Source organism: Triticum aestivum, chromosome 6B (assembly GCF_018294505.1).
Source record: "Triticum aestivum cultivar Chinese Spring chromosome 6B, IWGSC CS RefSeq v2.1, whole genome shotgun sequence".
Lineage (NCBI taxonomy): Eukaryota > Viridiplantae > Streptophyta > Magnoliopsida > Poales > Poaceae > Triticum > Triticum aestivum.
The window spans coordinates 531,216,162-531,238,625 of NC_057810.1; the positions used below are offsets into that span (position 1 = coordinate 531,216,162).

The 22,464-nt window shown below is 49.0% G+C and overlaps 2 protein-coding genes across 2 annotated transcripts; both read left to right on the plus strand.

Moving 5' to 3' along the window:
* Positions 1-1,773: 1,773 nt before the first annotated feature.
* Positions 1,774-5,976, plus strand: LOC123137825 (probable protein phosphatase 2C 26). Its single transcript, XM_044557668.1, has 4 exons — positions 1,774-3,507; positions 4,092-4,205; positions 4,583-4,847; positions 5,315-5,976. Exons 1-4 carry the CDS (start codon positions 2,218-2,220, stop codon positions 5,437-5,439), a joined length of 1,794 nt encoding a protein of 597 aa, XP_044413603.1. The 5' UTR covers positions 1,774-2,217; the 3' UTR covers positions 5,440-5,976.
* A 13,272-nt stretch (positions 5,977-19,248) lies between these two features.
* Positions 19,249-20,744, plus strand: LOC123134367 (E3 ubiquitin-protein ligase PUB23). The gene has a single exon (XM_044553634.1). The coding sequence runs from the start codon at positions 19,287-19,289 to the stop codon at positions 20,580-20,582; it is 1,296 nt and encodes a 431-aa protein (XP_044409569.1). The 5' UTR covers positions 19,249-19,286; the 3' UTR covers positions 20,583-20,744.
* The last annotated feature ends 1,720 nt before the right edge of the window (positions 20,745-22,464 follow it).

Here is a 22,464-nt window from a genome sequence, read left to right on the forward strand (position 1 = left end):
TTGTCAAAAGTTCTTATGTGCCCCCACCGTGTCGCTCCAACGGATCCTTATCCTGTGCCTCATCCGCCCGCCTCGTCACCCGGTCAAAAGCGGACGGTCTGAGTGAGATGGTTATGGAAGAAGACATTTGAAATGTGATCGGTTTGCAGACACGCCTAACGCATCCACGAACGTTTGAGAAACTGGGTAAGCTATACGCAATTGCAGACTTACCTAGAAATATCCAATGATCTAAACGCTCTTATATTTATCCAACAGAATATCGTTGAATTTGACTTGGTAAAAAGCACGTGAAGGCATACGATAAATCTTCACATGTTGACACTGGAGTAGTTTACACTGTCACAAAAGGAATACGGAAATGTTAACGCCCACACGTGTGGGCGTTTGCACATCGCCCACATACCTCCATCACCACTCATTTTGCCACGTATGAATAGATGACATCAGCAGTTTTTTTTTTGGTTTTCGGCTTAAAAATGTTGTATCTCCTAAATAAAAAAGCGAACTAAAAATTTGTTTTCACCATTAAATCCGTCTCGACGAGATCTTCAAAACTAGACCCCATGTTGATATGTTTCGACGAATTTTTTTTTTGCCAGAAGTTGCCACGATGTTTACACTGCAGTTGCCATAGGGCTTAAACTAAAGTTGCCATGTGGCAATTTTAGTTTGTAGATCATGGCAATTTTAGTATTTTGATGATGGCAACTCCAGTACTTTGACCATGAAAATTATTTTTTGTATGAACCATGGCAATTTTACGTGCATGTATCATGGCAATTTTAGTTTATGGTTCATGGCAAGTCTAGTTTCTTAATTCCCCGTTTTATAAATGTTAAAAATTTACTTTTAAATGTAGAAGAAAATAGCTGAAACATATCATGACAACTTCAGTGTAAACATCATGGCAATTCATATGCAATAGACATGACAACTTTTAATCCAAAAAAAAATTCATCAAAACATATCAACATGGGATCTAGTTTCGAAGATCTCATCGTGAGGGATTTAATGGTGAAAACGGATTTTCAATCGGATTTTTCGTTTAAGAGATAAAACATTTTAAAAACTGAAAATCCAAAAAAAATTCTGCATGCATGCATGCGATGACGTGTGCAATCTGTTTACATTAGAGTCGTGTGGTGCGTCTCCCTTCCTGCCACACGTGTGGCAGTTAGCGCGACCCAAGAAATAAAGCTACATACTCTCGGAAAACGTCGGGCGATTCACATGGGATGCTTCCTCGTTCCCGTTGTAAACTGTAATCTTCTCACCTCCCCTCCCCGTCGCCTTTGCCCTCGCGTCGCTGCACTTTCGAAACGCCCGCTCCACCGGGGAGAGCAGAGGAGCCCACCGTCCAGCAGTAGTCCGAGTTCAAAGCCGGCCCCGCCAAAGCCATCCAATTTGCGCCGCGCGGATCCACGCGCCCTGCTCTCCTCGGCGCAGCGGAGTCCCGTCCGCCGTAATTAACCCCGACCGGGGTAGGCGATTCCCAGGGCGCAGCGTTGACCCCCGTCCCGCTCTCCCACCCCACCCACCACCCCACTCCACGTACGTCACGGGTCTCGCTCCCTCCGCCCTGCCGCCGCGCCGCTCGTCCTGCCCTGCTCCACGGCGTGCGTGCCAGGTGCGGACAAATCCCTCCCACTCCGCCATACCGGCACCACCTGACAGGTCCGGTGAGGTTTTTTCCGGCCCGGCCCCCGGTGGAGCACCGGAGCGGGCGAACGGGTCCTCCCTCGCTCGTGCCGCACGGTCAGTCGCTGCCAAATTCGGATGTCAAATTTGCGTTTTTCGCACTTACGCCAGCGCTAAGTCTCCTCCTCCCCCCTCTACTCTACTCCCCTCCTTTGTTAGTGTGCACATCACTGACAGGAGTGAACATAGAAAACTCCCTCCCTCTCTCTCTTCTCAACGCTCTGCCCCAATCCCCCACCCCCCCTCCCTCCGGCCCGGCCGCCCCCAATCTCGCCTCCCTCGCCCCCAATCTCTCCCCGCTCCGGCCGGATCCTGCGCCTCCTCCGCGCCCTCTCTGGATCCCGCCTCGGCGAGATCCCGCCACCGCCCCGGCGAGATCCCGCGGTCACAGCTCCACGTCCGTCGCCGCCCTCCGTATCGCCCGGTGCGATGTGCTGGTAAATAAGGTCTACTCTGCTCCCTCCCCGTCCTTGCTTCGCCTTCCCTCTGACCGGGCCGCGGCCAGCGTCGGATGCCATGGGCAGCGGCGCGTCACGGCTGCTCACCGCGTGCGCGTGCTCGCGGCCGGCGCCGGCGTCCGTCGACGCGGAGCCCTGCCTGGACGACGCGCTCGGCCACTCCTTCTGCTACGCGTCCGCCGCCGCCTACTCCTCCTCCTTCCGCCACGGCATCTCCGGCGCCGCGCTCTCCGCTAACTCCTCCGTGCCCGTGCCGCTCTACCTCTCCTCCTCCGCCGCCGGCGCGGGCTCCGTGCCGCAAAACTACTCCTCTGCGTTCCACACATCCTCGTCCTTCTCCTCCGCGCCGCTGCAGCTCTCCAACCTCTCCTCGGGGCCCCTGTTCCTCTCCGGGCCCATCGACCGCGGCGCCCAGCTCTCCGGTCCGCTCGACGCCGCCGTGCCCTTCTCCGGCCCGCTCCCCACCAAGCCCACCAAGCGCACCTCCTCCTCGTCCAGAGGGCTCTCCAGCAGGTTCCGGAAGCCATTATTCGGCAGCCTGCGGCGGAGCGTGTCAGAAAAGCACCAGCCGGCGCTCATGGTGCCACTCCGCCGAGACGACGGCGTGCAATGGGCGCACGGGCGCGCAGGGGAGGACCGCGTCCACGTGGTTGTCTCCGAGGACCAGCGTTGGCTGTTCGTCGGCATTTACGATGGCTTCAACGGCCCTGAGGCCCCCGACTTCCTTGTTGCCAACCTCTACCGCTTCCTCCTACGCGAGCTTCGTGGGATATTCTACGAAGAGGCAGACAGGGATAGCAAGCGGCTGTGGCAGTTCCTCGCCGATGGGGATGACGATGACAATGAACTTGACTTTTCAGGTTCCGGCCGGTTTGCAATGTCGCTTGCCAGGCTCAAGGAGCGGCGGTTCAACATGTGGGCACATGCAGCGGCTGTGGGTGATGATGAAATCAGCAGGGAGTGGGGTCCCAAGAAGTTGGAGGCAGCTCCAGCAGTGAGGGATCATGGAGCTGTGCTTGGTGCGCTCACTCGGGCGCTGGCCTCGACGGAGGCAGCATACCTCGACATGACAGACCAATCGATGGGATCCCACCCGGAGTTGGCGGTGACCGGGGCATGCCTGCTTGTGGCATTGGTGAGGGATGACGACGTGTATGTAATGAATCTTGGGGACAGCCGCGCCATTGTGGCGCAACGAGCAGATGATGACCATGGTTGCGGGCTTGGAGCCATGAGGATGGATGACATCGGCGTGGGATTGGAGATCGAGTCAAGGCCTGTCGGATATCCCATGATTGGGCTCGAGGCATTGCAGTTGTCTATCGATCATAGCACCAGCATCGAAGAGGTAACTTTGTGCTGACACTGGTGATACCATATATTTTCTGCATAAGCAACTGCTGACACAACTTAGAATGAGCTTGTAGCTTATAGCCTTATATACATTTATGTTCTATTGACCTGCTGTTCCACTGTTTATTATGTGTATGCCAGAGCTTCTGTCATTGTCTGTGAGTAATCTGCTTGCGTCTCTAAATGCAAAATGTGCGTGCCTCTGTCAGCAGTAAGGCACTCTAAATGATCAAACCATCACATTATTGTTCTTCTCCGGGTTTCCATTCATATTTCATAGAACTAACCATGGAAATCATTTTATTGCAAATACCTGAAAGCTTTAAAGTTGAAACACCAAAGCAAAAAAAGAGGTTCATGTCTTTATGAAAAGATCATGTAGAACACTTGTTATCCTTGATGCCTTATTTTTAGTTGGTCAGAGTCACACCCATTTGTTTCATCATTTGGTCATTTGCTGTTAGGTTCCATTTCCATTGCCCTTATTTCTCTTCTAAATTTGTCAATGAAAGCAGTTGGTCATTTTAGCCCTTGCACTATTTATGCCTATGAATTCATAGTATTTGTTTTGATATGCAGGAAGTCCAGAGGATCAAACGTGAGCATCCAGATGATGATCAGTGTATCGTAAATGACAGAGTAAAGGGCCGTTTAAAAGTTACCCGAGCATTTGGCGCTGGGTATCTCAAGCAGGTAATTGTGGTACGGCTTGGTTGGGTGTTTACTAAGATCTTTAACCCTACTCTCATAGTTCATTTTTTTTGCCTGATAGCAGTTTATTTTGTTGGCTAAAAAACTTATTTTTGAGTATCTCAAGCAGGTAATTGTGGTATGGCTTGGTTGGGTGTTTACTAAGATCTTTAACCCTACTCTCATAGTTCATTTTTTTTGCCTGTTAGCAGTTTATTTTGTTGGCTAAAAAACTTATTTTTGAATGAGTATGAATTTCTTATGAGTAGTTTGTTCTTTTAATTTTGAATTATTTAGAAACTACTTTTAGAAGTTCCGATTGGTCTAATGTAATAGAAAACCTAGATAAAGCTTACCTAGAATTTGTGTATGTTGTACAGGCGAAGTTGAACAATGGATTGCTGGAGATGTTCCGCAATGAGTACATAGGTGATGCACCATACATATCATGCATACCTTCTCTTTGCCATCACAAGCTCACTTCAAGGGACCAGTTTTTGGTACTTTCTTCCGATGGCTTATATCAGTACCTGAGCAACGAAGAGGTAGTTCTGCATGTTGAGAATTTCATGGAGAGATTTCCTGAAGGCGATCCAGCACAAAGTCTAATTGAGGAACTTCTTTCCCGTGCAGCAAAGAAAGCTGGTAAGCTTTGCCTGTCATGCCTGTTCTTCCATACCATGTTTCTCATATTTCAATTCTTGATTTGTTTTTATGTGACCATTTCTTGTTGTAATCAGCGTTACACGTGTACAGAAATGACATGGTCACGTGCAAATTCATGCACACAAATGACATGGCCATGTCCCTGATATATTATTCCAAATAATAGAATGCTTTTAAGTTATCTTTACCAGATAGCACATGGCAGTCAAAATTCCTAGCTAGGCTACACAAATTTAGATTGTCTCTGTGAAGGGTCTCACATGATTTGATCATTTTCTTCCAACCGTATGCTATTTCACATTGATACATTTATTAACATTTGGTCATTGGCTTATTGCTATGTGTTGATGCATTACGTTATACACCTAAGCTGGTTTGAGTTAGTATCTTGAATGTCAAATGTGTTTTGATCTGTTTTTGCCCCCTTTTCTTCTTTGGCTTTCCAGGTATGGATTTCTACGAGCTACTAGATATACCTCAAGGGGACCGGAGGAAATACCACGACGACGTCACCGTCATGGTTGTTTCCCTGGAAGGTAGAATATGGAAATCGTCTGGAACTTATGTGTGATGTTCAGCTGGAACAATGTCGGCATCAACATTTATGGTGCGGCCCCTGCGGCTGGTCAGCGCCTCCGAGCGAGTTCGTACATGCTCATCAAGACAGAAACATCCCCACACTTGACAGCTTGGCAGGCAGATGATGTGCTCCATGCATTTCTAAAAGCTGTATTCTCTGATCGGAGACCATGGCTGGTCCAGATCTCAGGTTCAGCGCAAAACACGGCCCATGAGTCAGATTAACACCGCGGAGAACCGACAGGGAAAAGGGGGAGCAATCCCTGTCAGATTAGAGTTAGAGTTCGCCTTGTCCCGCCACCCGCAGCGTTAATTGGTCACGGGACTCACCTGTGACAATTTTCCCCCACCTCGCTGTGGTGTTGTAGAAGGTTTGCTTCTTTTCTTTCCTTGCTGGGAGCGGAAGAAGACCTCTGGGGCAGGCAATTTTTCTGGGTCATGTAGGGGGTGTCATGAGCCTGTACGGGGCCCGAACTGTTCTTCATCAGAAAGAAAAATGACCATTCGCTCCTCGTTTTGTGCTTTATGTTGTCTTCCTCGACCCTGACAGTTGGGAACTCCTATTCCGCGCGCAATAGCAAGCAAAAGCCCGCGCCCGCGCCCGCGCATAAGGTGGCGTCATCATGGGCCTGGACCAAGAAGGTCGCGCGACGGTGGTGAGGCGGAGGAGGAAACTTAGGGGTTGGGTACGGGTGCGGCTCACCGCCGTCAGAGAGTGGGTTAGTGGGGAGGACGCGGTGGCGGTGAGGGCAGAGAGGGGTAGCGAGGCCGCGGTTGACGGGGGAGGGCGGTGAGGTCTCTTCCTCTGTGTACATCCTGCGTGGCGATAAATGGATCTTAACGGAGGCTTAAATCGAACTATTCGAGGCCCAGCTTTGCAAGATTCGGCCGATGCTTTGTTTGGCCTGCTTCGAAGACAGTTGGGACCGGAAAATCCCGAAATCACTAGGTTGCCGCAAGTGGCGCGCTGCATGTGCTCCACTTGTCACAACTTCGGAGTTTTTTTTTCGTAGATTCGTTTATTCAAAATGTTTTATCTTTTAAACCGTGCGTCCAAATCTCGAACCATTTTCAACGTTGGATTTCTCACGTCGAGATCTTCAAAAATAGATCCCATGTTGATAGGTTTTGATGAACTTTTTTTTCATGAAAAAAACCGGACAAAAAACCGAACCGGGAGCACGGGTTTTCTACTTTCCGAAATAGGCACGCCCGTGCCTCTCACAAATCACAACCGTGCCTCTCGCGGAAGCAAAACCATGACTCTCGCGGAAGGGAAAAAAACACATTTTTTTTCCGTTTTTGAGGAGGCACGACCGTGCCTCTTGCGAAAGAAAATAAAATAGGAAACACATTTCTTTTTCATTTTCGAGAGGCACGGTTGTGCGACCGTGCCTCTCGTGGAAGCAAAACCATGACTCTCGCGAAAGAAAAAAAGCCTAGAAAATACTTTTTTTTTCGTTTCCGGGAGGCACGGCCGTGACTCTCGTGAAAGCACAACCGTGCCTCTCCTGGAAACAAAACCATGACTCTCGCGAAAGAAAAAAGCCTAAAAAACACGTTTTTTTTCGTTTCCGGGAGGCACGGCCGTGACTCTCGCGAAAGCACAACCGTGACTCGCGAAAAAAAACAGAAAACGTGTTTTTTTCGTTTTCGAGAGGCACGGTCGTGACTCTCGCGAAAGAAACAAAAACGCGTTTTTTTGCGCAATTTTTTTCTTTCAAAAAACTTCTTTTTACCAAAAAGCTAAGGAAGACCGATGGAAAACAAAAAGTCAAAAAAAACCTGAAAAAACCGCTAAAAAGCTGAAAATGCATGCGGAAAAATAAAAAAAATCAGAGGGAGCGTCCAGAGCGCGACAAGTGGCGAATGTCTGAGAGCGCGTCAAGTTGCGCTGGTCATTGCAAGGCTCCCGAAGGAGCGCTCGTTAACTAGTTGCTCTCGGAAAATCCTATTTGCCGCAGATTGTTGTTGATTCGCACATAGGGATCGACCAGGGAGTGTCATAGGCCAGCCCAATTATCAGCAAAGAACGCGCTACAGTACCGGCCGGTTTTGGAACATTCTAGGAGATTCCAGTCAGGCTTTTCTGGTTTTAGCAACCTTCTAGAACGCAAGGGAAGTTCCTGAACCGGTTCTAGGTCTTTTTTTGTTTTTGTTTTTTCCTGTTTCTTTTTTTCATTTCTATCCTTTTTTCGTTTTCCTTTTTGTTTCATTTTCGTTTTTTATTTCTTTGTTTCGTTTCCTCTTTTCCTTCTTTTTTAATTTCGTTTTTATTTTTATTTTTCAACAAACTTTCAGAAATTTGAAAAATGATTGCATTTTAAGAAATTTGTTCATTTTTCCTAAAATGTTCCTCTTTTGAAATGTTGTTTACATATTTACAGAAAATCTAGAATTTTAAAAAATCTCAACATTGCAACAAATGTTCCAAAATTCAAAAATAAAAGTTTAGAATTTCAAATTTAAAAAATGGTCGCATTTTAATTTTTGTTCACAAACTCAGAAAATGTCTGGGATTTTCAAAAGGTGTTCCCACTTTCAAAATTTGTTCACAAATTCAAAAAAGTTCATGTTTTCAAAACTATTTCGTAAAATCAAAAAATGTTCCGGTGATCTAAAAAATGTTCGCCTTGGAAGTTTCGTTCAAAAATTTAAAAAATGTTCTGGAATTTTACTTTCCAAATATGTTGATGAATAAAAAATTCATGTTTTCAGAATGTGTTTACGTATTCAAAAATTGTTCAGGAATTTCATAAAGTGTTTGCATTTTGAAAATTTTGTTCGTAATTTCATAAAATGTTTGCATTATTCATTTTAGTTCTTGTTTGTCAAAAAACGTATGAATTTTCAAAAAATTCTTCATAATCTGATTTTTTTTTTGCATTATTAGTTTTTGTTCTTGTTTGTCAAAAAAGTTTATGTTTCAAAATATTGTTCGTAATCTAAAAAAAGTGTTCTCCCTGTGAAATTTGTTCGTCTTTCAGAAAAACTTTGTGTTTCAAAAAATGTTCTATTTTTAAAAAAATTGTTCAGATATTAGAAAATGTTCGTATTTCAAAAAATATTTACGTTTTTCGAAATGAAATCACATTTAGTCTCAGTAATGTAGGTGGCTATAGGGCCTCTGTTCGATCCCTCACACATACTTTTGTTTATTCGAATTTGTGCTATTGGTGTTTAAGATTTTTCTCTGGCTTTTATTTCTTGATGAAGTGTAGCGCTGCCCATCTAACACCAAATTTGTCTGTCGTGGTGGCTAGCTCGATGAGCAACCTGCTTTGAGGACGCATCTTCGAATCCCGATGCCCGTGCGCTCCTTTTTCAATGTTTTTATTGACGCCACTGCAATTGGGCTCGGCCCAGGTGCGCCGCCCTGTGCGAAAGGGCGACTGCTTGCCGCAACGCGCGGCATATAGGAGGTCCCGCTGGGACCTGCAAAGATTACGGCATGATGAAGATATTTGGGTTGCCAAAGTGTTATTTTTTAGAACAAGCAACCCAATGTGGTCTGTCATTTTCATTGAGAGGGAGGGTCAGTTACAAGCTATGTGTAACGTCCCGGATATAACTTTTCATATTCGTAACTCCAACTCTTGCCTTTTTGGGGTTGCGATATGATATTTCCTTCGTGGTTGGGTTTTTGTCTTTTGTTTTACATTTTGTTCATGACATGCATCTCATCTCATGACATCATGTGCATTGCATCCGCATGTTTTCATAAAACCTGTAGTCGTTCGCAGTTGCCGCTTCTTCCTCGTCTCCGTTGACCTTTGTCACACCTATTTGCCTTGTCGACCTCTTTCAGACCCCCTCTCTGCGCAACCAACGACCCCCTTTTGTGCGCGTCCGAAAACTTCCCCGAACCCGACCCGGATTGTTGTTATCGGTGGGTCCGGATCATCCCCTAACATCCCTAAAACACCTCCGTTTTCTTATTTGGACCCCCTAGCCTATTTTTCTCGACCGCCCGATTTCGATCGGATGATCCAAACTCCCCTCCTTTCCATATATTAGTCCACCCCTAGTCCATTTTGGCAAACCCTAGAAATCCTCTCCTTTGTCCCATCGCGCCGCCACTCTTCCTGTCTCTTCCTCATTGGGATCCTCCCCGATCCAAAAATCCTCACTCTTTTCAAACACCAGACCAACCCGTCACCTCCACCTCCCGATCTAGTTCATCCATTGACCCCCTCCAAATCCATCCATACATCAGCCATGAGGGCCTCCTCTGCCTCTCCGCTCGATCTAGATCGGAGCCCGAGCGAGAGGAGCTCGCTCCCGAACCAGCGCACTCCTCGGCTCCTCTTCGAGCGCCTCGCCACCAACCCTCGCCGGCCATGGAGGCCCAAGCTGTCGACCAGAACCAGGCCGTCCCGCTCTCCTTCTTCCTCCCCCTTCTCTCTTATTCATCTCCTTTCCCTCCCTAATCTCTCTAGCCCTCTCTTTGTGTTGTGGGTTACAGGAACGATGCATGGAGCTCGTCCATGGCGCGCGAAGCATGGAGCTCCGCTTCGTTCGCTGGCTCCGTCCACCGCTTCCCTGAACTGAACCCCCACATCTGGAACCAGACACCCCGACGCCCTTCACCCGCGTGCCCTCGCCGGACCTCCTTCCTCTGCGCCAAGTCCCGCCGACACCATGCCCACCTTCGCCTTGGCCTCCTCTGCTCCCGCACCTGAGGCCCCGAGCTCCTCCAGCTCGACCCCGTCCGCCGAGCTCCCTGCCGCGCCAGAGTCCCGCCTCTTCCTTCCATGCATCGCCGCCAAGGCCTCGTCGCCGGAGTCCCGTGCGTCGTCGTGTTCGTTGACCGGTCCCGCTGGAGACGAGCGCCACGACCGCTCGCACGCGCCTGGCGTTGACCGTGCCTCCCCAACCTCCTCGCTCGGGCCAGTTGCCGATCTAGCCCAGCCAACGCTCCTCTCCACCGACTGGGCTTGGCCCATGGTGAGCAGCCCAGTCCGCCCAGCAGTTTTGGCCCGCGTAGTGTTTTTTTCTTGTCTGCGAATTTGCCTAATTATCCAGTGAATTACGGTTTTACAGAAAAGTCCCTAGTCTTCATGCATATAATAACTCATTAACCGTGCATCGGTTTAAAATGATTTAAACCTGTAAAATGCTTAGAATTTTGTGTAGATTAATAATATGCCACTTTCATCCATGTTTAAAATGTTTAAAATGCTATTTGCATTTAATTTGCTCAAATGCCTTGTTAAAATGATTTATTTCATAACTAAATAATCGTAGCTCCATTTTAAATAAACTTTATATGTAAATGGGGTGGGAAAATGCCTAGTTTAACATGGTGGACTTTATTTTCCTGTTTAATAACAATAAAATATGTTTTAGGGCAGAATAGTACCAAATCTAAAATATAGACATGAGGAGTTTCCGGAATTGTTGTTAGTTCTTCCGGCCTCATTTAAACGTGCCTAGTTAGGTAGTTTTCTTATGCTTCACCCCCTTGCCATGCTAATAACATTTAATATTGTTGGGGTACATAACCGAGTTTAAACTAAATATGTCAATGTGGTGTTTTGTCAATATGCAACTCGTTGCATATTGAGCTCCACTTAATTTGTAGTGTTGTTCGTTGCACTTTGCCATGCCATGCTCTTAAACCGGACATGCATCATACTTGTTTGTGCATCATGCCATGTTTATGATTGTGTGTTTACCATGTTGTATGCTTCTTTCCGGTTTGCTTCTCTCGTTAGCTTCGGTTTCGTTCCGGAGTCGTGAGGATTCGTTCGACTACGTCCGTTTGTCTTCTTCATTGACTCGTTCTTCTTCCTAGCGGGATTTCAGGCAAGATGAACGTCACCTTGGATCTCATTACTATCATTGCTATGCTAGTTGCTTCCTTCTATCGCTTTGCTGCGCTACATATCACTTGTTCCTCAAGCCTCCCAAATTGCCATGTCAGCCTCTAACCTTTTGCACCCTTCCTAGCAAACCATTGCTTGGCTATGTTACCACTTTTGCTCAGCCCCTCTTATAGCGTTGTTAGTTGCAGGTGAAGTTGAAGATTGCCCCATGATGGACAAAATTATGTTGGGATATCACAATATCTCTTATTTAATTAATGCATCTATATACTTGGTAAAGGGTGGAAGACTCGGCCTTATGCCTAGTGTTTTGTTCCACTCTTGCCGCCCTAGTTTCCGTCATACCGGTGTTATGTTCCCGGATTTTACGTTCCTTACGCGGTTGGGTGATTTATGGGACCCCCTTGACAGTTCGCTTTGAATAAAACTCCTCCAGCAAGGCCCAACCTTGGTTTTACCATTTGCCTCACCACCACCTATACCTTTCCCTTGGGTCGGCCAACCCGAGGGTCATCTTTATTTTAGCCCCCCCGGGCCAATGCTTGTCTAAGTGTTGGTCCAAACCGAGCGATGTACGGCGCCCCCTGGGCAACCAGGGTCTATGCCAACCCGACGTCTGGCTCATCCGGTGTGCCCTTAGAACGAGATATGTGCAGCTCCTATCGGTATTTGTCGGCACAACGGGCGGTCTTGCTGGTCTTGTTTTACCATTGTCGAAATGTCTTGTAAACCGGGATTCCGAGTCTGATCGGGTCTTCCTGGGAGAAGGAATATCCTTCGTTGATCGCGAGAGCTTATCATGGGCTAAGTTGGGACACCCCTGCATGGTTTAAACTTTCGAAAGCTGTGCCCGCGGTTATGCGGCAGATGGGAATTTGTTAATGTCCGGTTGTAGATAACTTGACACCAGATCCGAATTAAAATGCATCAACCGTGTGTGTAGCCGTGATGGTCTCTTTTCGGCGGAGTCCGGGAAGTGAACACGGTTTTGGGTTATGTTTGACGTAAGTAGGAGTTCAGGATCACTTCTTGATCATTGCTAGTTTCACGACCGATCCGCTTGCTCTCTTCTCGCTCTTATTTGCGTATGTTAGCCACCATATATGCTTAGTCGCTACTGCAACCTCACCACTTTACCCCTTCCTTTCCCATTAAGATTTGCTAGTCTTGATACCCATGGTAATGGGATTGTTGAGTCCTCGTGGCTCACAGATTACTACAACAACAGTTGCAGGTACAGGTTTATGCGATGATCCTGACGCGAGAGCGATGTTTGCTTATTTTGGAGTTCTCCTTCGGTTTCTTCTTCGGTCAGGGGATATGTTCCAGGTCGGCAGCCTGGGCTAGCAGGGTGGATGTCGTTTGAGTTTCTGCTTGTGTTTCATCCGTAGTCGGATGGTGCTCTTGTGTAAGATGATGGTGTATTCGTGTGGCATGGTATGCCTTATGTATGTATCCCTTTCTATTATGTAATGTTGATGTAATGATATCCACCTTACAAAAGCGTCTTCAAGATGCGCTTCTATCCTTGGTGGGACCTTCGAGTTCCTTTAGGATAGGATCGCATCTTGGGCGTGACACTATGAGTGCAAAGGCATAATATTATACAAAAACAATCATTCAGTGAAAACCATGTGAAAAAGATGTTTTGAAGTTTCAAAAAAAATCTTAGAATAAAATAGAAGATGTCAAGCGGGTGATGTTCTAGTGCCATGCAAAATTTCAAGTTCAAACACATTACGGGATGTGAGCTATGAGAATAACAAAATCATCATTGAATAGTGCCGAGCAGTAACGTCACTATTCAGGGCTAATTTTTTTTTATAGCTCACATTTCTCAATGTGTTTCAACTTGAAATTTTGCATGGCAATAAATCATCACCCTCTTGACATCAAGTATTTTTTTCAGATTATTTCGAAACTTTCAAATGTGGTTTTCACAATGCTTTTTTTGAATTTGTTTTCCGAATGATATTCTCCCCTCTTTGGCACCCAAAGGAGAAAACAGATCGAAACCACCCACCACAAAGAACTAAGTTGCTCCTCTCTAATGCTTGCCTCCTTTCGCCTAGCAAGCACCCACTGCTTGTGCTCGTCTACGCTAAGCTTACAACTCTCTATACGGTCGATGCCTTACCATCGAACACTCTGGTGTTCCTTTTTTTGCCAAAGCTTACAAAACCCCACAATTAAGTTCGAAACCAGTTCTCTCACCGTAGCACAAGGGAACTTGTTGCCCATCGAGCACCACCATTCTCTTGCATTGATGTTCAAATTTGGAGTTATGCTCCCAAGTCTGAAGCCACGGAGGAAGAGAAACTAGGACCGCGCAGGGAGCGCTGGTTCCCAGGGCGGCGGCCCTGGATCTGGTGGGTGGCGCCGCTCTCTCCGGTGGAGGGCGCTGTGGGTGCTGGCCGTCCCTCCGGCCGTGCGGGCGGCGGTTGGACGGCGGAGGTACCTCGTTGCTGCGGGCTGCTCCGGTGGCTCCGCCAGATCGGATCTCCGGCCCCTTTCGTCTGCTCTGCATCCCCTCTCCTGTCCGGATTCAGCGCGCCCGTGCTGCAAGATCTGGCCCCTGAGGTGCGGTGGAGGGAGATTGGGACGGGGGAATCCCCTGGTCGACTCCGCATCGACCTCGACGTCGGCGGTGCATCGGCTCCGAATCCCCTCCTGAGGGCGCGTTGAGTTTCCCCCCCTCCACCTCCCCCTCCCCTGTTTTTCCCCAGGTGAAAATCTAGGCTTTGGCCGGCTGTCGACGACGCTCCATCGTCGTGTTCCTCCTTGGAGGCGTCGGCTAGGGGTAGGGGTTGGGTTGGGTGCCTGCAGTTCTTGGTTGGTGGCGGCTGCGGTGCAGTGCTTGCTCGGGTTTCCGGTGGTGGTGGAGATGAGGTGCTGTGCCCTGCTATCCTTCAGTGGTTGCTGCCCTGCCGCGCTCGTGCTCCGCTGGCCGGTTTACGGCATCCCCGTGTTGTGGCACGGCTTGGATGTAGAGGAGATGGGTTCTCCTCTCTAGCATGTGCACATCCGGGTTGTGGCACATCCAATGTTTTCCTCCCTGCAGGCACGATCCTCCTCTACTCTGCTTGTTCGGTGCCCCGTGGATGTCTCTGTATTCGTTGTTCTGGTCTGCGATGTACCTCCGGCGGCTTGGTCTTGTTTGCTTTGTAATGGCAAGTTTGCACTTTGGTCTGCCGAAGTGTGATCTCTCTTGTAATCTTTCAGTTTTTCTCCAAGCTTTGCCTTGTAATAATCAGCACCATGTATCCTAGCCGGTTGATGGCTTCATTAATTTGAAGTCGGGCTTTATGCCTTTCATCTAAAAAAAATGGGCATTGCACCATCAGATGGTTGATGGTCTCCGGCGCAAGATTGCAGGGCAGGCATGCTGCATGTTGCATACCACCTCACACGAGCCGATTTGCCGGTCAATATCGATCTCTCATCACAAGCTATGTGAAGAACCATTCCTTTGGAGGAGCCTCATTCTTCCAAAGAGCACTGCATAGTCCGCATTCTCGGTACCAAAGAAGTACACACGATAAGCTGATCTAGTAGTGTAAACACCTGACACGGTGACACCGTCAGCCTCCATGTGAAGCTATCCTCCACATCACTCACCGGCGGTACCCTCTGGATAAGCCGCCAAAGCTCCATAAATTCAATGAACGCATCTAAGAAAGGGTCCCTCTGATGTATTTAACCCATTTGCCCTCCTTCAGGGCGTCCGCCACATATCTCAATATACCACATCTAGCCCTCACGAATGGATATAAACTAGGGACGATGTTTTTTTTTTAATGGTCAGGGGGGGGGGAGTACCCCCACCTGAATATATTGCTCAAAAAGCTGCCAAAGCCAAGAGTCACCCCTTAAGCTTTGGCTGATCCAGTTTATAAGGGAAGCCGGGTCAAAAGCCTAAACAAGTTGACCCCGTTTATGAGGAAAATTAGATGCGATGTTGTGGGCACTTCGCCCCTCGGTCCACCTGTCATGCCAAGAGCTCACCCTATCACCTCTACCAATAGTGCACTTTTTTTTAAACGAGGCAAAAGACTTGCCATTTTCATTGATTAAGAAGAAGAAGAATTGTCCGGTTAATTGACAGAAAACCGGACTAAAACCGACACAATCCAGCCCACAAATGGGCACCACCGGCCAACCTGGCCACGGACATGGAACACAGAGCTGCAGGACAGCTGCACAAGCCACGACGACACATGCCAACAGATGGTCACACGCACAAACAACCGACAGCTCCGACTTGCCGATGAGCATCATAAGGGAAATATGCAGTACTTGCGCCGACCGTGCTCACCACATACGACCACCGAGTGCCTGTCATCGTCGCCACCTGGACTCACTCCACCGCAGCTCCGATTTCAAAACAACCAGGCAACCCACGGAAGAGCACCTCGGACACGTCGGGAAGATCCGACTACCAAAGCCCGAGCCGCAACCGAAGCTCCTCTCAACGCCGCCATCGTTGCCATACAGAAATCATTGCCCCCGAAACAGCCTCCTCAGCAAACCACGCGGCGAAGATGCCGCCAACCACCGCGGCAAAGATGCCGTCAACCACCGGTCTCTAGTTGTAGCCGGCTCCAAGACGATGCCCCAAAGGAGGAAGAAGACGTGAAGGCGCCTTCATCGCCTGATCCCGCGGATCAGCGGTTTCCCTCCAGAGCCAAGGCCGCGGGAAGAGGGGAGAGGCAACACACTGCATCGACGCTTCCAAGAAAGAGAGCGGCGCCTGCGGGCGTCGTCGCCGCCGCATCCGGCAAAGGCCGGAGATAGGATTTCTCCTGGTGAAGCTCGTCCACCAACTGCCCGAACCGGTCGGCCACAAACTGCCACCCACCAAACCTCGTAGAGCACCGAGGCACGTCGTCTGACTCCAACTGGCCGCAGGATCCCCCGGTCCGCCACGTCCAGGCACGCACCGCCCCCTGACCGAAGCCGCCACCACCAAATCCGGGGCCGCCGCCCCGGCAACCGCAACCATAGCCAGCAGATCTGGCACCCACCTTGCGCTGCATTGCCACGAAGCCGCAGATCCTCACTGCAACACCGGAGCCGGGGGGGGGGGGGAGAGCTGCCACCCCGTCCCGAATCCCTCCTGGACGAGCTGCCGGACCGAACCCGAACGCAGCCCGCACCACAGCCGCACTGCCTAGCCACACCTCAGCCGCCAGTCGGAGAACCCAGCAGGCACAACTGCCCACCGTCGTGGGAGAGCCGAATCCGGCCGCACTCGCCCAGATCTGGCGAGCTGCCGTCGATGGATCGCCAAGAGGGCCGCCAGATGCCGGCTCGGAGTTGAACGCGAGGAGGATGCTCCAGGCACCGGAGAAGAAGGGGGGCGCCACCCAACCCCGCCTAGCCGGAGAGGAGCGCCGGCGGAAGCCCGTCGGCCACGCGCATCCACGTAGCGCAGCGAAGGGGGCCGGGCCTCCTCACTGAGAGCCGCCAGGCGAGAAGAGCGCCTCCGCCGCCGCCGTCCGCCACACGGGCTTAGCCCGGCGGCATCCTCCGGCGACGGCGGCGGAGAGGGGAGGGGCGAGGAGGCTGACCGGCGGAGAGGGATTGGATTCCATCCGTGTCGCCGCTGGCGACGCGGGGGACGGGTATTTTCCCGGCTATACAATAACAACTACCAATAGTGCACTTGGTCGCCACGAGAAATAGATGTGCGGCCTCCTCATAGATAGAGAGAGATAGAAGGCCAAAGTGTTAACAAATCTAGCATAACAAAACTAGCATCATGTTTTTGCTGGTGGCGGTGGGTCTACCTCCTCCTGTGTGGATCGTCTCACCGTCTGGGCCTATCTCCTTCTGTTTGTAGGCAGTGCTTGCAAACGGTACACGTTTGCCGATTCGGTCAACGATATTGCGCTGTCAGCCAACGCATTTCCGTCCGTCATTAGAGCTAATCAGCTACTCTAATTCTAAAAACAGAGGCAAATACAATACATTTTAAAAACAATATCATACTCTATAGCCTGAAACTGCATTCGAGTTATTTTCCCACCTCCGCTCACCATCCGATCTAAAATGAATGGTTGGAATCAAGATGTCAACTGCGTCAGAACATGAGATAAGGTCACTTGGCTTCCTATTTTTTACCACAGGTGAAATCTGGAGGCGGACTCCATGCAAACCTTGTACTTTGAAAAATCCCCAGCTGGAACATATCAAATCTCTGTGATACGCTTGTCTGTGGCAGCAGCCGGAGTATCATGTAAAAGGAAACTCGCAGAAGGAATCACCCGCAGGACTTTCTGCGATCTCACAGCAGGCTAGTGAGATGCAACGGCCGAGTATTATAATGCCATGCGGTCGGTGATAATTATCCGGGTCGGTTTTGTATTTGGTTAGTCAACGGTTGGAGATGATTCCCTGTGATCATGGGCTGCTGTTGATTCATATAGTATGCTTGCAAGAAGGGAGCTTAATGGCCGGTCAAAATTATAGATCTGGAAAGCGTCCGTTTGTGATGTACTGTGCTACGTCGGAAATGGTGGACTGAGGAGGATATGAGGTAGGCTTGCTTGCAAGAGAAGGATGTGTGTCACCCGCAAAAAGAGAGAGAGAGAGAGAGAAGGATGCGTGTGTTTCCATAGGCTGGAAGCATGCCGTGTGTAGCACCACCGCATTTGGATTCCTCTCCCACCTTCCGAGTCCTTCCGTGTGTTACTTACTACTCCCTCCGTCCTCACGTCGTTGTATTGTCTCGACAGGCCCTCCGTGGAGCGGCGTGTGTGGGTATTTTATATGTGCCGTCAATTTTTTCGCTAATTAACTGAAAAACTCTCTTCTGCTTAGTTGACGGACGGGGCAAATTTATTGCCTCCGTTTCAAAATAAATAAATAAAAGAGCTTATATTATGAGAGGGAGGAAATAGTTATTACTGTAGCAAAGAATTTTGAGTGCCTCGTCTATCAGATCGATGAATCCAAGGAACTCAGCTTTCGCTCAGCTTTTTGTTATTCTTAATTAATCGACGAGACAAATCTTTTGACTCTGTTTAAATTTTTCTGAATCCGAGGAACTCGGTGCGATCGTTCAGTTTAGCCACAGCCAAGTTCCAGGTGTCATTCTCAGGCTCTCTTTTGACAGTCTTTTTCTTAGCCCATTGGTTCAGGTGCCACCACCCCAATTGCAACGAATGCTACTACTTTTTTTCCCTGAAACAAACTTGAGTAAGGCTGGTCACAATGGGCAAGAACATAGTCTAGTAACTTACACACTTTCCTAGACTATGTTACTACCTCCACAGTGGGTAGGAACATCTATGTAGTGTCATGCAACAATGTATTTATTAGGTTATAGACTCATTGTTTCTTGGAGTGTGTGATGTTCCGGTAACTTAGCTAGTTACCACAAGCACCTCTCTCTTCATTAAATATATGACACATAAGCAAAGTTGTATTGAAGTGTGTGATGTTACTCCTAAGTTCCTCCCCATTGTGACCAGCCTAAAGATCACTCTCCCCACTGCCTCTAGTAGTACTTGAAACGGAACAGCGAATAGGTATCTTCTTCTTAACTTTGAATGTAAAACCAAAACTTTCGGCATTGACCTGGAGCAAATGGCGCCCCATATCCCCTTGTTTTCTCCCTGAAAATCTCATAGCGCGTCTCACGTTGAGGATAGGGAACACGCTGCCAAGCACCGTCGTGCTAGGCACTCAACCGCCGGCTACCAAAACCAGTATGAACAGAGACAGAATGAAACCAGGGTTAACAATCCAATAAAATAAGGTTTAGATCAGTAAGTATGAATCTCCCCCGAATTAAGCTTCCTCGGCACTAATTGCCAGCATCTCTTTCAATTATGACCCCTTTGACTATTCCCTCGCAGAATTGCCGGCCTATTGTATATATAGCCTTTTTTTTTGCGGGCCTATGTTGTATATATAGCCTCCTCGCATCATTTCTACTCCTACTTCATATAGACTTGGAATGGGGATGGGCCATTAGTACGAGTTGGTGTGGTGTGCATCGCGATCTATGGACATGGACATGGAGGAGCCTCCCCACCTGTTCCTGTGCCCCATCTCCATGGAGCTCATGGAGGAGCCCGTCACGGTGTCCACCGGCGTCACCTACGACCGCCGCAGCATCGAGCGCTGGCTATTCTCGTACGGCCGGACCACCTGCCCGGCCACGATGCAGCCGCTCGCCAACCTTGACCTCACCCCGAACCACACCCTCGCGCGCGTCATCTCCTCCTGGCTCGACCGCGGCTCCTCCTCCTCCTCCTCGTCTTCGTCGTCGCCGTCTACATCGTCGCTGTCGAGTCCGGTCCACGAGCTGGGGACGCCGCTGACGAGGATGCTGGAGGAGGAGCGGCTGCGGTCGGCGCTGGGCGACCTCGAGGAGACGCCGTTCAAGGTGACCGCGCTCAAGAGCATGCGGAGCTGCATGGCGGGCGACGTGGCCATGCAGATCATCTTCGTCGCCTCGGGCGGCGTTGAGGCGGTCGGGCGCGTGATGGCGCAGGCGCTGGCGGAGAGCGGCGCGGGAGGCGACTTCTCCGCGTTCACGGTGTGCGAGGAGGCTGCCGCGGTGCTCGCCGCGCTCCCGCTCTCCGACGAGGCGTCGGTGGGGCTCGTTCTTGCGCCGGAGTGCCTGAGGCCCATCATGGCGTTGCTCCAGCGCGGCAGCGCGGAGGCGAGGCTGCACGCCATGGACATCCTCACCAAGATCTCCAGTGCCGGCGCCGGTGACCACTGGACCGCCGGCATCGACGTCGATGACGTGCTCAAGTCCCTCCTCGAGCTCCTGTCCGACGAGGTCTCCGCGCGCCTCAGCTCGCGCGCGCTCGACGTGCTCCTGGACGTGGTGGAGCGGTCGCCGAGCGGCCGCGCCAAGGCCGTGGAGGTCGGCGCGGTGCACGTCCTCGTCGAGCTCCTCGTCGTGGACGCCGACGACCGCCACGTCGCCGAGCGGATACTGCTGCTTCTCAAGCGGCTGTGCAAGTGCCCCGAGGGGCGCCTTGCCTTCGCCGAGCACGACCTGTCGGTGGCAGCCGTGGCGAGGACAATGCTGCGGGTGTCGGATCTGGCCACGCAGCTGGCCGTCAAGGTGCTGTGGCTCGTGTCCATGGTGGCGCAGTCGGAGAAGGTGCTCGAGGACATGGTGCTCACCGGCGCCGTGGCGAAGCTGCTCGGGCTGCTGCACGTCGAGAGCGCGCCGTCTACGAAACAAAAGACGGTGAGGATGGTGAGGATCCACGGCGTGTTCTGGAGGCAGTACCCTTGCTTCCCCACAGACCTCAAGGATTACTTGAGGTTGCTCGATTGATTTGTTCATTGGTATCGGGTAATCTGCAAGAAAGTGAACGAAAACCGTGAATTTTCTTATAGTAGAAAAGTTTTGGAACTAATCTATTTGTGATTATAATGTAAAGACTACAGGGAATGTATCTATTATATTATGGAAAATGTACATGAAACAGCAAGAGCATCATTCCCTCTTACGTCCATCTTAATGGTTTTGACATTCCCAATTTTTTCAAGAAATTGGCAGTTGTGTTCTCTCCTCCTGCGCTATTGCAGTGCCGATCGATCCGCAATCATAAACCAGGAGCTGCCGCACGAATCCACATTACTGTGTAGGTCTTCGATTCTATGCATTGCAACCTATTCGGCATCTCGAATTTCCAGTGATTAAGTTTGAGCACTATTTTAGAGAAACAATTAAAGAGGAGGTGATGATATAACTTTACGTAAGTTTGTTTTCAGATAAATTTTATATGCACAATAAAAACGACGGAGAAAGTATTTTACACTATGAACATAGTAACTTAGACTAATGTCATATGCATGACTAGTATAAATTACTCTCACTATGACCAGCCTAATGCTTAAACTTGCTAAGCAATGGAAAATCATTGCTGATATGCACGCCCCTCATGTGTCAGCCAAAGCCTCTAGTATGCATGGCCCACTTATGACATATTCATGTATACTTCCATGTTTTTGTTATGTATTATGTTTTTGGTGAGAGCAGCAATTTAAGAAAGATATAAAAGTAATAAAAAATCTGAATTTGTTTAGGCACCCAAGACGGCCAGGTGTGCTAGGTGCGTGCAATTTTTTGTGATCAAACGGCATATGTGGAGTGCATGGCAAAAAAATCTACTTAAAAAACATTGAAAAAGAAGCGTTGTGTATATGCCGCTCTGAAGTAAAAGACGGTGAGGATCCACGACGTTTTTGGAGGCAGTACCCTTACTTCCCCACCGACCTCAAGGATTACTTGAGGTTGCTTGATTGATTTGTTCATTGGTTTCAGCAGCAAGAAAGTGAACGAAAATAGTGAATTTTTTTCTAGTACATAAGTTTTGGAACTGATATATTTGTGATTATAGTGTAAAGACTATACGGGATGTATCTCAAAATATATGGAAAATGTGTATGAAACAGCAAGAGCATCATTCCTTGTTTCATGCGACATTCCAATTTTCTTCAAGAAATTGGCAGTTGTGCTCTCTCCTCGTGTGCATTGCACTGCCGATCAATCCCCAATTATAAACCAAGCGCCGTTGCACGAATCCACAGTACCGTGTAGGCCTTCGATCCTGTGCATTGCAACATGTTTAGCATCTCGAATTTCCAGTGATTAATTTTGAGCACCGTTTTAGAGAAACAAACAAAAAGGAGGTAATGATGTAACTTTATGAAGTTTGACTTTAGATAAATCTTATATGCGTATCAAAAAGGACCAGAGGAAGTACTTTGCACTATGAACATAGTAATTTAGACTAGTGCCATATGCATGACACTAGTATAAGTTACTCCCACTATGGCAAGCCTAATGTTTAAACTTGTGCGCATACTATTAATGTCATGTGCTAAGCAATGGAAAAATCAGTGCGAATATGCACGCTTCTCATGTATCAGCCAAAGCCTCTAGTATGTATGGCCCACGTATGACATATTTGTGTGTACTTCCATGTTTTAGTTATGTTTTGTACTTATAGTGAGAGTAGCAATTCAAAAAATAAATAAATATAACAAGTAATAAAAAATTGAACTTGTTTAGGCACGAAAGACCGTCAAGGTGCACTAGGTGCGTGCAAATTCTCATGATTAAACGACATATGAAGAGGCGAATCAACCTGTGGTTGAGTTGGTTAGGTGGACAGTGGTATCCCCAACCCATCAGGGTTCAAATCCTGGTG